Below are 15,029 nucleotides of genomic sequence, written 5' to 3'. Positions count from 1 at the left end.
TGATTAGTCTTTTTATTACGGAAAGCGAAATGAAACAAGCCAATGTCATCCATTCTAATTCCTCCCAAGGTTTATTTTGTATTTAAAGAGCGAAGGCGACCTCATTGAAACTGGAAAAGAAGGAGTTTACAGAGTAAAATCATGAGTTTATTTTCAGCAAGTTGAAACAAGTGTTTTTCTGCAGTTCTCAGTTGTTGAGCCTGATGGTTTTACCTCGCACTAGGAAGACACTATGTGGGATTTATTTACTCCTCTGCTCCTTCCAGCGTTACTTCTCTTTAACTCTCTTTTTTACACACAGACAGTACAGGTCATAGACTATATATGTATCTCAAGTAAAAAATGTTTTGTTTCTCTCATTAGTTTTCTTCCTGCACTTTTTCACAGTTGGTGTTTTGCATATACATATAGTGTGTGTGTATGTGTGGGCCATTAGCGCGAACTCTTTCGGTTTACTTACACGTCAGCGTCACATGCAATAAATTATTGAACTATTTAACAACGTTTTCACTTGCGTATAGTATATATATGAAGTGCTGCTTTAACGCCACAATAATATTAATCGATTCAATGTACAACAAACAAAGTCAACAAGGTAATATGATAATAATTATGTTTCACCTCAACACATACGATATTAGTACACAATTTAACTCATCGGCACGAAAAATATCAATAAAGTCAACGTAGAGGTTAAGATTTCTTTAAATTCGTCGCAATTAACTTTCCCGGCATGGGACCGTGCGGCATTTGGTCTCAGCATCGCACGCCAAAATTTGTTCTATGAATCCTAAATTTTAGTCTTTGGTACCTGATTAGAATGTCTTTTCGACTCTACTGTTGAACTGGATAACACAGGCTAAGACTCACTCAGTCACGCACAGACATCTACACAGAGAATTAAGGCGAATAAAATTCCAAGTTTCACACTGCACTTTTGACAGACAGATCGTTAAAATTGAGTTTGTTTGAACTGTTGGTTGGCAAGTGTTTGATTATTAGGTAGGAATTGCTTATTTTTCATTTCGGGGATCGATATTTTCCTCTCACCACAACAATCATCGTTTAAAAAATTCAGAAAAAGGAACCAACAATTTTTAATACAATTAAAGTAAAAACAGCACTAGTGATCAACACTACAAAACCAATTATTGATCTCAATGCTAAATTTATACTCCAAAAATTAAAAAAGTCCTTTTTCAATGTCGATCAGGACTTTTATTTCAGCCATTCTAGCTTAAAATTGCGCAACAAACTATATAGCATTTAGGTAGGGTTCGTTTATACAGATTCTTCTTTTAAAGATTGGCACAACCTGTCTTTGAATTACGTTCTTTGTTGTCTTCAAAGAATATTGGGTTTCTCTATAATATGATTACATTATGCACCAGGCGTATAATTAAAGTGCAACGTTTCGAAAACAAGCACATGTTTGCAAAAGCGTCGCACATCAATTATGACCCGTTTTTGCAGAGTCCTAAAGAGAGTAAGACAATATTTTATTGCTATCTTCGTAGGTTTGTTTTGGTCGTTTAAAACATTGGTTCACAGTTAAGCAAGTGTTTGGACAACACAGCATCAAGATGATTTTAGACTTTCTGCGCCTTGCTCCACCGGCGAAATTAACTTAGCGTAGAGTCGAGATTTTCATTATTCCTGTTTCACTCGTTGCGTGCCGATCGCTTGCAAACAAATAAACTATCCGATGTTATCAACAACAAAAATAACACAATACTCGCCAAGATTAGTTTCCTAATCAACACATTCTTCCACAGCATTCTCAGCCAATAAGGTGATTAGAGTGCGACTATTAAAAATTTAATTGCTCGATCCGACACCAAAGTACGCACGCGAGTTCACTTTGAAAAATATTGGGGGGTGTTTTGATTGTTTACTTTCACTGTGAACAAGTTCCATTCAAGTAGAATTTTTTTATAACCATTCTTTCAATAAATGCAACAAAAACACGAATCATCCAAATTGTATATTTTGTTAAATAAGTAAAATTCCACTCGAATGAAAACTCATTCAGTACCAAACGTTTATTTATGAGATATTGTAGAATTTCAATGTCTCGCTGCGTGTGTATAACTACTCATTTAATGATTTTCCCTCGTTTCTAACCGCTAAGTGGACACCATATTACAAACTCACTATTCGAATTTCCATTTGCTTATTGTGGCCAAATATTGCTTCTCTTGTGTATAAATACGCCCTAATTTGATCTCTGAAACAAGTTATCCTAAGTCTACCGAGTGTGTGTATGTGTTTTTGTTGGCACAATTAAATGAAGTGCAGAAACGAATAAATAATTTTGCCTTCAATTAACAGACACATCAAAAAAGGCTATTATTGTGGGGGCTTGTATTCATTTTCGTAAGTATTCAACTGCTGCATGCTTTCTGTGCGCGCGGCCCTTTGGTTTCAAGGGGTTTCAGCTGTTTAAACTCAACTGAGTGAGCTTGCTAAAAAGAGAACAGAGATTTTACAGTTTCGGAAAAGGCAGCTCCGGAGAAACAGTTTCAAAGAGTTTGTTTGCTTTCTCAGTTCCAGATTTACAAAATGTCTCACAATTTCAAAGAACACTCGTTGAAACCTTACTGGCATTTAGAGAAATCGGCTCAAGAGACCCTCTTTCTTTCGTGTGTTTCAAGTGAAACAATTTTGCTGCAGCAAAATTTGTCACTTCTGAAGTGGGAAAAGCTGAAGCGGACTTGCACGAACAAGCAGCTGACTCTTGGACATTTTTGTTCAAAATGGAAGTGAAAAATCAGGCAATCGGTGGACAGTGAAGCATTCACAGGCAAGGGTGTGTGTATTCATGTGTATGTGTGTGTGTGTGTGTCAGGAAGACTTTGTCCACAGCGGGACTAATTATATGCGTTAGGAAGCCTAATTTCATTCGAAAATCCACTGCGTTGGCCGCGGAGGCCGCGCCAGCGAGCACTTCCCGTAGATTCGAATATTGCTCTCTCTCTCTCTCATCAAAGTCCAGCGAATTCAAATGTATATATCTCATGAATATATAATAATATAAATCTATTTGTATCACTCTGGGGGCACTAGAGGTTGTAGTAGTATTTTGTTTACTAAACAATCTGCTGCTGCTGCGTTTCTACCGATTGTGGAAGCGCTCTCTGCGCCTCTGCTGCTGCGACGCCCGGTGCCTGCTGGGGGTGGCCGGGGGCGGAGGCCGCCCTCGCTTGGCCGACGGCTCCGTGACCGACTGGAGCGGTGTTCGCTTGAGTGGCTGCTGCGCCGCGGTGCAGATGCCCGCCAGGTTGAGCAAGGCGTCAGCGCCCTCAGCGATTTTACGCTGCTCCTCAGCTTCGTCCTCCTCCGAGTCGTTGCCGTGCGAGCTGCGGGAGGAGAATTTCGCTGAGGAATTTTGCACGACCATTTTTATAAATAAACGGACCTTTCGTTGGATGACGAACCCTCGCCGTAAGCCTCGTCCGGGGACAAGGTGGACCTGGAGCGGGGACCAGCGCTGTACGTGTGGTCAGCGCTTGGCGAGGTTGTGATTACCAGGTTTTGAGGAGTCTGCGAACCGAGGAAATATTTCATTTTTGGTTGCAGCTGGGAGTATTAATTTCGACAACATTCTAATCGGATTCATGCGGCCTATCGTTGTGTAATTAAACATTGCCAGGTGTTAATAACTTCTTGCTTTGACAAATTTAGGGATTTAAAATTTTGAAAAAAAATAGGCGAATATTTTAAATCATTTTTAAGATACCATTTATTTCTCAATCAATAATTATTATTAGATATTAGTCTTGATTTTATGAGAACGGCGATAATTTTGTATAGGACATTTCCCACTTTACTCACTTCGTGTGTGCGGGGGATGGTCTTCTGGGCATGGTCCCCTCGATCAGGCAAGACTATTACCAAAATAAAGTTAGAGACAAATAATAAAATACGCATTAGCAAGCGCACCACTGATTCCACCGAGGATGCGCGGGCCATGCTTGAGAGCGAGCATCGCGGTGGCTGCGTTCACGTCCTCCTGCGACTCAATGTGCACTGGGGGCGGCGGCGGAGGGTTGTGGTGACGGGTGTAAGCACCCGGCACCTGCAGACCTGCGGCCGCCAGCCGCTGGGTGAGGAAAGGGAACAAATCCGGGTTTAGCATGTTGCTGCGTCCCACCAGAGACACCACTGGCGGCTCACTCTCCACGTTGCCAAGGCGACAGCTGTTTCAGAAGCAAAAATTGATTTTGATTTTTCTTTTTAGAATTAGATGACTTTGATTTTTAATTCAGCTAAACAGGACATTAAGGAAGATAATGAATATAAAAATAAAAACATTTTTACGCCAATGTAAGCATTTTCACCTGACGCTTATCATAAGAAATTAAATGCTCAAACAAAATAGAAAAAACATACTTTTTGGTCAATTCCAGGAGTTGGAAATTTTCTACGGTCGTAACAGTATTTCAGTAGTCTGTGCTTTTAGTGACAGCGCAGAAAGCCCTGCCCGAATATTCTATTTATTGTATTTTTATTTGTGATGTTTTACTAAATATGCATAAATACTATAATTATTATAATTTTTAGATTTGGTAATACTTTCTGCAAAGCCAGAAAGGGCACTTACTTACAAAACTCAGTATTGGTGTGACCCAAAATTATTAAAAAAAAATGTTTTTCCTTGATACCTTTGGCTGTTAGGGATCGTATTATTGTTGTTATTATTGAGGGCTTGAAAGCGCTCCAGCTGCATGTACGGATGGTAAGGCACCTTCTTGAGGGCTTGCAGCAAGTTGGGCCGGTAGCAGTGGTCAACCATCCATAGCGAACCCTTGCCGACGTTCTGTGAGAAAATTTAAGCGATGCTGTAACTCGTCAACTATATGCATAATGCGGCTTACGGGGCTTTTGTCCACTTTCTTGAAGCACTTGTTGAGGGACAAATTGTGGCGGACGCTGTTCTTCCAACCGTTGGGAGCGGTCTGGAAGTAGGGAAAGTGGTCCGTGATCCACGCGTAGATGTCCTTGACAGGCAGCTTCTGCGTCACGCTGTCTTCGATGGCCATGAAAATCAAGCACGAGAACGAGTAGGGCGGCTTCAGACTTGTGTGCACCTGCAATTTTTCCGCGATTGTAGCCATCGATTTCCAGTTCTGCGTGTGCTGCGGGGCGGAAATTTAACAAGGGGATGGGTGAACTAACAAGCTGTGGTGGAACTCAATTTTCGCCGACTGAGCACATTGTTTGTGGACTCGGCTTAAGCATCCCTGAGAGCACAAATCCGTTTCTCAATTTTTTTGATTATTATTCATCAAAGTAACGGAACAATTGCGAATCGCTAAACAAACACGCAAGTTTTAATTGTTTAATTGATTGCTCCCCTGTTCTTGCAACAAGGAAATTTGCGTTTGGTTGGTGAGCTATGCGCAATTTTTGCGCTACCACGACGAATTGTTGCCAAAAATTAAAGATGATATAAATTTTGACCGTTAACACGCAAAAAGGGTAATGCGGGGGCTGAGAGCACCGTCCAGTTAGAGAACAAGCGAAATAATTTTTATCTTCAAAAATTTTGTTTAATTGTTATACATAGGTTCATCCTGAGTTAAACCAAGCAAAGAAAAGCCATTATTTGTACATTTTCTTGTCGTTATATCAATCAAATTAGCTGCGAGCATTTTTACTGTTTTGATAATAGAAAGAGGCTAAATATTATTTTTGGGGAGAAAAACAAGAACGACAAATATAAATTAGTGATTATAACCTTCGGGTCATAGCCTACGTGGTTGGTGTTTGTGAGGGGCTGCGGGACGACGTCATTTTGGTCGTACTGCTCGATGGGGCTGATGGGCATGGCTTGCTGCAGAATGGTCGGACTCAAAGGAGTGTCACTGTTGGAAGAAGAGTCAGCGTGCTCGCTCGACTCCTCCGCGTAGTCACTGGTCGGCGAGTCGGCCCGACTGCTCACGGACTCCTCACGCACCTCGATTTGTACTTCCACTGGCTCTGTCGAGCCCTCCGCACATATTGTGCCACCAGGAAGTGGGATATCTATATAGAATGCAACGTTTTTCAACTGAAGTCGAGCAAAGACTTGCGTAAATAAAAAATTGATCCTATTGTTAGTGGTAAAATTTCAAGCTCTTATAAGAATTCATGCAGCCCATGTGGAAAAAAAGCCGAGAGATTTATCTCTCTGCGCCGGTGGTTTCTTTGACTGCAGCCGGGCTTGTTAATTTTTATTCCACAGGTGTGAGTAATTGGTCGGCCGGCTCCTTTCGCCGGGAGAGCACGCGAGATGCGATAAAGGAACGGAGGGGCCGGCGGTGTGAAAGAGCGAGCCGATCGAAACAACGCACCTCTAAGCAAATTTTTATCTTGCAGCCACGACAAGGGGGTCAAGTCGTCGTCCTCTTGTGTCGCGGAGCCAACCCGCACATCCGTGAACATCTTTGCTGCACCATCTCCTTCCTGTCATGAATAATTTAGTATTAATGACCTCCCCCACTCTGTCTGTTGCGAGCGTCATTAGAGTAAACAGCACAACTGCTGCTTCATGGCGCTAACTCGACTAATTTTCTAATTTCCCTTTCGTTCGAATCGAACCGCGCGACCCGCGCGCCGTGTCTTTGACGACAGTGCAAATAATACCGACGATCGGAACTTTGGCTTTTCTTTTGATCTTGACCCAATTGCGGGCGGCGCTCACCTTGACGATGTCTGCATTCTGGGCGCCAGCTTTTGTGTGCAGCAGGACGGTGCCGACGGTGCATCGCTCGTCATCTAAACCAGGCCGCTCAGGCGCCATTACCTGCAACAGCAAACAAGTCGTCGCCTAATTAGTGTCGTAGCTCCTCGTGATCGCGCTAATCACAAAGTTGCACTCCCCCAAAATGTTTATTCAAGTGTGCATTACTCTCGGAGACGCCAAAGTTTGGATACGAACCGAGCAGTCACCGCAGCCGACCGTCGCAAGCGCCCGCCTAATCGACTTATGGTTTGCTTATTACGGAAAAACAGCCGTGGGCAAACTAACAGCAGACGCCGACACGACAGTATTCCAAATATCGACAATATATCGTCACAAAATGCCCACGGGGGGAGGACGGGGAGGTTGAATAACAAGTTTTTCCAAGTCTTCGAATTTCAAGCCCTGATTGATTTTGCTAATGATTTTTTTTTACTCGGCGTGCTTTATTACCTAATTATTGCTATGGCTGGATTTTCTACAGGGAGGTGATTTCCCAACCGAGAGAGGTAAGGCGGAAGCATCTTTGAATCCGTCAAAAGCGAGAATCTCTTCCAATCTGCTAATGCGCGCGGAAATAAATTCGCAATTGGCACGATCGGGCCTGCGAATGTATTGGCGTATGCGTGCGGTGCTGGCGGTGGGATTTTGTTCCTTTTCAAAAAGCATAGCGCGCGCGGCATCAATACGAGGGATGCTGGGCACACGTCTGCCGTGCAGATCGGTTGCCCCGGCAACCTGCACTCCTCATCTTGGTGGAGCACACCAACATCGCACATCACATGACGTCGCCAACTATTCACATTATATATACACAAAAAACGTGAACATAAAATTCTAGGCACAACAGCACACTTAGGGATGCGTCGGCCAACGCTGGCCAAATAGAAGCACGGAACACCGGATCGCTTGAAAAGCAATAAAAAATAATCTCCTGGGATTTTAGCACTGCCTGCTTCGATTTAGTAGAAAACAGGGTGGGCGTCAGTCATGAGTAATTTTGATTCAGCGCGTTAGTCGTGATTTCTCCTCAGGAAAGAGTAAAATATTTCCCTTTGGATTTGAATCAAGAGATCGGAAGGGATTCCGTCTTAAATGGCCATGGTTTGCCCTAGTTAATTCATTTGATGCTGCAAATATAAAGAAGAAAGCAAAAACCTGCCTACGAGAGCGAGAGAATTAAGACGAAATATGCAACCCGCTGCACACCAAAGTCGTGCAGGTGGCCTATGACGTCAACGCTCGCTTCCCTTTAACAGCTTCTTCGCCAGATCAATTTCTCGCGCGCGGAAATGTGATCATTCGTTGATCATTAGCTGGAGGGGGTGGAGACCGAATAAACATATCAAATTTAGAATTTTCGTAAGAAGACCTTGACCTTGGCCACGCAGAGCTGCGGATACAAACAAAAAGAAAGGCTGCCTGAGGCGTCTCCAAACATTTCATGCGTAAAATTGGTTAGAAATTGGGGAAAATATAGTTTTTACGTGTCTTTTGACTCGCATTACTTAAAGTCATAATTACTTTCACAACATCACTGCATTCACAAACTTTTAAGCAAGTTTTTATGAAAATATTATTAAATTTTCCGGCTGCAATTGTTGTAGCTTAAGTAGGATATTTTGAATCACGTATTTCTATTAGAGGACATTGAAACTGAGGTTAACAAAACGTTATGGTAAATATCAGTAATCCAGCCGTGTGCAATAGCTTTTCAGCTTGCAATGCCGATAAGCACTCACAAGCTGTAAACTATAGTGACGATTACCAAGGAAACCGGGCTACTTGCTCAATTCTAATTGCACCCTTCAATCGTAAGAAAGAAACGCTGGCTTGACACATATATGCTGGCTCGAGGAGAATTTCAACGGGAAACCCTACGCGAGGGCAGGCGAGTACTAAAAGCAAGCTATGATAATAATAATCCACATAATGGTATTGGGATTAAAATCCAGTTCATGCATATTTACTCGATGGCGCCCAACCGCAAACAACCCCTGCCGCAGCTATGCAACCACAACCCCTTCGGATCGGGGGGTCGAAATCAGGGTGCGGAGGCGGACGGAGCAATTAGCTCACCTGGAGCGGCGGTGGCTAACGAGTCCTGAGAGAGCGAGAGAGAGGAGAGAGACAGGAGCTGCTTTCTGGCTCTCTTGGGTGACGGATGTTTCGCAGGCTGGCTGCCGCTTGGAATGACACTCAAAAATTGGCCAGGTCCAGCATGGCAGAACCGTTGCTAGGCGATGGAGGCTGCGTGTATGGGCCGAGCGGTCGCCATGACGACGACAGCTCTCGCCGTTTCCAAGACAACGGCCAAAACGCCGATGCAGATTGCGCGTCACACTCGCTCTCTTTTCTCTCGGGCTCCCCGCGTGTGATACGGCCCGAAAGTCTTGCCTGATTGCTTCTTTCATCCCCGGCCGAATTGCCCGCTCTTTCAGCCGGCTCTCCGCCAGTCGGCATATGATGGATTTCCAGCGAATTTAGACTTCAATCGCGAGAAAGATCCGGCCCGAGTCAAATGAAGTGACGAAAAGGCGAAAAGCTAGAAAGAAAGTACTTCTCGCCTGCTCCTCGAAAATTTTATCAGCTATTTCAGGAAGTAGCCCCAGCAATGGTGGTGCTTTATGTTTCCCAACACCGCAGATTAAAAAATAAAAATAAACGTCATTCAAATAATTAGTGAGTTCAGCTCAACATAGTTCCAACAGAACTTCCAAAGCATGTTCTATCGTCTGTGGAACAATTTTTTGTCACCTTCTTTGGATATGAAAAAACACGCAAATGCATTCAAACCAAAACCTAAGAACTGAATAAAATTTGTTTGTATTGGATGGTGCTGATTTGTGGGGCAAAATTACCTTGTTGATCCTCATACAGAAACTGAAAATTTCAGCTAATTGAAATTAAATATCAATTCACTAGAAAACGATTTTGATGACAATGGGTCAAAAATCCGATGAACATGGTTGGAGAATACTTTCAATTACTCAAGAGCTGCTCGGAAGACTTGCAGCTGCTGGAAATTAATTTACGCCAGCTGGGATTGTGACGGTTTTGCAATAATAATGAAAAGAGAGGCGCCTTTGTCAAATTTTCCCCCAAGAAAGTGATACCGTTTGCGTAAGCGGACGAGTCTGCGAGGAGGAACTGCCGACTGCCTGCCGGGTCCGTGGTTTCCCCTTTCTGCCTGTTTGTGCGACTGAGTGGCTGGGCACGCACGTGACCGTGCACACCTTCGCGACCGGCCGTCCCTGCAGCGACGGAGTGGCCAAATGCACAACACATGTTCGTCCCCCTGCGCGCGCGACACAAACACACCCATCATGCCTTAGTGTACATATATATTTTTGTATCGACCAGCCGACGAGAGGGTTGCATACATGTATAACACTGCTTGCTGTGTGTGTGTGTGTGTGTGTGTGTGTTATGTTCGGAGTGAGTAAGTCGCGGTGCGTGCATCCCCGAAAAGTAGGTCATGCAGCTTCGGTTCGTTCGTTCCGTGGGCTCAGCGAAACCATTTAAACAAACACGCGTAAGCAGCCGAGGGAAAAAAGAAAGAATGAAAGAGAAAACAGTCCCGGCCCACGGGCGGCGGTTATCGCACTCTTTGCACCTTGCCACCGAATTCGCTTATGAGGAGAGAGAAAAAATGCATAACGGAAGTGAAGGGAAAAACATAATATTTGCATTTAAGTTGGCGCTGGTTCAACAGCAGCAGAGCAAACAAAATTCTAAATTTAGCATTTGCAAACATAAATATAACATGGAAGGCGTGGAATCATTACAATGTCAAAATTACTGTCTGGAGAAGCAGTTTGGTGCAAAATATTAATGATTTTTGCGAAGTTACAGAGTGATAAAAATTTAAAATATGCTGAAAGAATCAACCATTTAAATCAGCCTAGTACGTAATTTGCTGTTTTTAATTTTAAACGTTATTGAAGACACAAATGGTTTTGAGCAACCGTCTATGGTCTAAAAATAATCCCTATAAATTGAATTATCATATAAAATTGGTTTGAACAAGAAACCAGCCTGCTCGCACAACATTGGTGAATTTTTTTCGTGGTATACTGGTGCAACCTGGAAGGCAAACCCTAACAAAATTGGGAAGCTGCGAGCTTATTGTTAGGAGTTGTCGCGTTCGGCGGATGCGTTGCAGCGGGCAGGCGTCTAATTTGATTATGGCTGCAGTGCGAAGAGCCAAGGCCATTTTGCCTCTTCGGCCAGCGAGCACCATGTGGTCGGTCGGTGGCTGGCTGGCTGGCTGCTCGCTTGGCTCTCGATCTGCTGCTTCTGTCTCAAGGCGCGTCAGCGAGAAGGCAGCTCGCGGCCGAAATTCAGAATGGTCGCCCGCTACTCAATTTGTGTGCGCGAGGAGTCATTAGGCGGCGATCAGCTTTTGGCATTCGCGCGTCTTACGCTCACGCGGTGACGGCGTCCACCAAACACAAAACTAAAAGCAGATCGACGCCTACATTCTTCTGCTTAACGTCTGCACGGTCCCTGGCCGAAAATTCGGCCCAGAAGGTCACGGCATCGCGGGGTCAAGTCGGCGTGTGACGCACGCTTATCGCTCGATTAGATTATACTCCTCGATCGCATTTATCGATGTATAGGTACGCCACTGTTTTGTTAAGAATGTCTGTGCATTTTGGAGAAGTGCAAAGTCTACAATGCACACTTTCAATTGATTATTATCTAATAGCCGCGGCACTAGTCTCCAATCAATCTTAGAGTTATTTAAATAATGACATTTTATTTCGTCTAATCTTTAGACCCACGAAAAGCATGATTTAGTCCCATGATATTTCCAAGTAATGCTGCACTGTGGTTGATTTAAAATTACAAAAAAACAAGGTTCTAATCAGAGAGGTCAAGAAACTTGGGTTTGAAAATCTGCAGGCAAGTTGAACGTGTTTTTCAGATGTGTAAAAAATTAAAAATCATGAGCAATGAGTTTGTGGTGAGCTTTTCTGAGTGTTTAAAATCTTCCTGACTGGCAACTGATCACCATTTTTAATTAAAAAATGGATTCTAGTATTTAAATTTCAAGAATCCTTTCTATCATTTCATTCAGGGGGTGATATTGTTAGTTTTGCCAAAATTTAATCCTTTTTATCACTACAAATTTTCAGAAATGTAATCTTTAAATCTATTACGTGTAAAACGTGATAACATTTGTTCAGAAAAACAAAAGACCTAGTGTTTACCCTGAGTTCCTATTTTGTTAATTGTCTGCTGAACAGGGAAAACAACCCTCAAAGTCTCTTAGAGGTGAAACTAATTTTGGAAATGGACATGACGACAAGCATCTCCCATATTTTTTTGCACTCAATAATAATTGTAGCTGCGTGCAAAAATGACTCATTGGCTTAGCGTCATCGACGAACCAACCGACGCACAAAGGTTTGCGCGAAACGCTCTCCGGATTCAGCGAAGAGTGATCTTTATCGACGGGGCGGCTGCGACGCCGAAGGAGAGACTTGCTCTTTTGTCTTCGCAGGCCGGCGTGCAAGCGTGTTCGCGTCCCGGTGCATAGGGGGCGATTGTGGCTGCGGTGGCGGCTTGATTACCTATACCCTTTCATGGAGTGCCGAAAATAGCGTTGTGCGAGTGCAGGCACGTGGTTTGGTGCTTGCTTTGCGTTGCTCTCGCTCGCTCCGGCCGCGCGCGTCCCAAGCTACTTTTGTGGGGATGCCGATAGACCAGCGGCGAAACACTCCACCTGCGTCCGCAACATTTTTACTCCCGTCGCGCATACACATTCTCGCGGCTCCGCCTAATTTGTTTTTCCTCTAAATTACGCGCTTTATTGGCCGATCAACAGCACTTTGGTAAACAAAGGGATTCATTCAATTTCAGTTTTTCAATAAGCTTGTTTGTTCAATCGGAAATTTGTTTTACATTAAACGAAGCGGAATCGAGCATCCTGCTTTCGAACACTCGTTAAACAAATCGAAACAAATACTGGAAGAAAAAACTTGTTGTTCCAGGCCGCGAAAACATATGTCTTGAAAAACACATTTTCCTGGGCTTCTCCCTTATCGTTTTAAAAAGAAAAATTTACTGAGCCATGAGAACGGGGTGACCTTTTGGTCAGTTTGATTTGCATCCAGAAAAGAAGTAAAAAGTCAGGGGAACCCCAATAGCCCACTGGATGCGGTCGCCGCATGCAGAGACGGCCAAAAGAGCGTTTTGGAAAGACCTTCTGGTTGATATCTCTCCTTATCTTTGTCCCTGCCGCGCCGACGTTGTCACAGTTCGTGAGTGCGCGTACGCAAGATTGGTCGAGGGCCTAGCGGAGCAAATTAAATTTTGCATGTTGGGAAATCACAAAGAGACTATATAATAACTAACTGTTACGTCAACGTGCACACCGAGAGAGAGCAAGTGGGGCGAAAGCGAATTTTCCATTTGGCCTGATGCGCGCGGCGCCGGCGAAAAACGGCACCGAGGGCGAGGGGAGGGCCGATAATTGGATTGCACGGCAAATATTTTTTCCTTTTAGAGAAGGGAGCCCAAAGACAATTGTCACCAAATGACGATCCGAGAACTTTTACTCTACTATTTATGAGTACTTCTTGGTGGCGCTCACAATCAGATTCAATTAAAAATGCAACATTGCATCTCGACGAGACTTTGAAATTTAAATGAAACTTGACGAATAGGTTTGTTTCTCATTTCATACAAACCGTGAGCTTTAATTTCAGCTTTCCACGAAAGCACGCTGGCAGCGCCAAAAGTGAATAAAAAGCAGCCTCTTCCGTACCCAGCGAACCTAATTATTTTCATTTCTCTACTCTTAGCGGAAAAAGTAGGGCAGTTGGATGCAGCGGTCCACATCACTTCTCTAAAGCCACGCGAAATCGCACAAACTGCGCCGCAGGGTCAGGTGCGAAAGAGACGAGACGACCGACAAAACCCCCGACGACCCACATTCGCGGGGGTACGCCCCCTCGGCTTGCGGACGCCGTTCTGGACGCCGACTCGCAACAACCGAATCTCAGGGTGCCGCGAGGGGGTTGCGTGCCCGCGGGTTACAGGGACCGTGACGTCACGCGCGTTTAAATGTCCTTGCGAGGAACTGCTTTTCATGGCGGCGGCGGTCGCGGCGGCAGGGGACAGTCGGCGTCGCGAGAAACGAGATGAGCGAGAGCTCTCAGCTGATCCGACGCGAATATTTAAAGGGAAGGACGCGTGTCAGGTGCGCTGTGTGGCGAAAATTATCACGCATTTTGAATGGGCTGCCACCAGAGAGGGGAGGCGGGGCCTCACATCCGATGACCTGCCGAGTGTCCAGGCAGCAGGCTGAATTTTAATCAAGGAAACGAGCGTTGGGGTCTGTTCCTGTTTGTGCCTGCCTGCCCCGCGGAGACTGGCGAAAATTTGCATTTTCGGCAGGCAGCGACGAAAATCGGGTCAGCCCGCGGACACGTTTTGGTTCTGGGCTGCGGTACCGAAATTTCCAATCGCAACCCCCTGATGAGTAAACATTTCCCCGCGGCGTGAACGAGAGGCAAACAAAGCACACGATATATATTTATTGTAATATATCACACACAGCGTCCCTGCTTTTCCGTTCGAGCGGGTTGCCTAAGTGGGACACACTGTTTGCGTCGGGGGCCGCGCTGTGGGGACAGAGCGGCCCCTACGGGGGTCGTCCCGCCGCAAAGGTCAGTGTGTCAGCGTCCTCCGGGGGCGGCGGGCGGCGGATTTAAAAGGCCATTTAAGTAGTGCGCCAGCTGTTCGGGCGCCGCGGAGCCAACGAGAGGGCAGCGTGCGTTCGCGAGCGGCCGCGGACGCCGAGGGCCCGCGGCCCGGGGTCTCGGGCATGGGGACGGTCCGGGTGCTTACCTAGGTGCAGACGCGACTCCGGGACGAAATGGGCCAGTTCCTCGGGACACCCAGCCACGACGAACAAACTGCGCGAGCCGACCGGAGGAGTCGAAAGAGCAACTCCCCTCTTTCCGGTCGCTAGCCTCACACTCCGCGCACCTCCTCTATCTCCCACTAAAAGAAACACACATACACGCTCACGCGGCGGCTCCTTCGTATTTTTGCCTGCCCCCCAATTTTCCTAGCGGGACAACGCGGTCCGCGAATGCTGCTGCAGGCTAGAGATTCCCAATAGATTCGCTCTTTAACTCTGCCTGGTGCTTATTATGCTCGTCGTCACTGCGCCCCGATGAATCGGAGAAAACGCGAAAGGAGCTGATCTGATGAGGATGTGCTCATAGATGACACGGACGAGAAAGGTCCAATCACATCTCGCTAATAGCAGACGGACGCAATTGAAGAT

General features: G+C 45.2%; 2 protein-coding genes across 8 annotated transcripts in view; one reads left to right on the top strand and one right to left on the bottom strand.

Moving 5' to 3' along the window:
- The window catches only part of Taf13 (TATA-box binding protein associated factor 13), a 126,138-nt gene that overhangs the window by 58,557 nt on the left and 52,552 nt on the right, over positions 1-15,029 (top strand). The gene's annotated exons all lie outside the window — the stretch shown is intronic.
- On the bottom strand, positions 46-14,894 carry LOC135942208 (forkhead box protein N3-like). Of its 7 annotated transcripts, none has more exons than XM_065488213.1 (10): positions 14,585-14,894; positions 6,686-6,787; positions 6,336-6,447; positions 5,759-6,027; positions 4,878-5,090; positions 4,665-4,819; positions 3,943-4,199; positions 3,835-3,887; positions 3,419-3,543; positions 46-3,359 (listed from the first exon to the last, which is right to left on the bottom strand). In XM_065488213.1, the coding sequence occupies exons 2-10, from the start codon at positions 6,782-6,784 to the stop codon at positions 3,116-3,118; spliced, it is 1,527 nt and encodes a 508-aa protein (XP_065344285.1). In that variant the 5' UTR covers positions 6,785-6,787; positions 14,585-14,894; the 3' UTR covers positions 46-3,115. The 7 variants fall into 7 exon arrangements, with proteins under 7 accessions (XP_065344285.1, XP_065344282.1, XP_065344284.1 ...); XM_065488210.1 differs by having other exon boundaries at positions 5,741-6,027; positions 14,585-14,891; XM_065488212.1 differs by lacking the exon at positions 14,585-14,894 and adding an exon at positions 9,841-9,989 and having other exon boundaries at positions 5,741-6,027.

This window comes from Cloeon dipterum, chromosome 4, assembly GCF_949628265.1.
Source record: "Cloeon dipterum chromosome 4, ieCloDipt1.1, whole genome shotgun sequence".
Classification (NCBI taxonomy): domain Eukaryota; kingdom Metazoa; phylum Arthropoda; class Insecta; order Ephemeroptera; family Baetidae; genus Cloeon; species Cloeon dipterum.
Note: the sequence above shows the minus strand (reverse complement) of the source record. Positions and strands in the feature narration are given on the sequence as shown.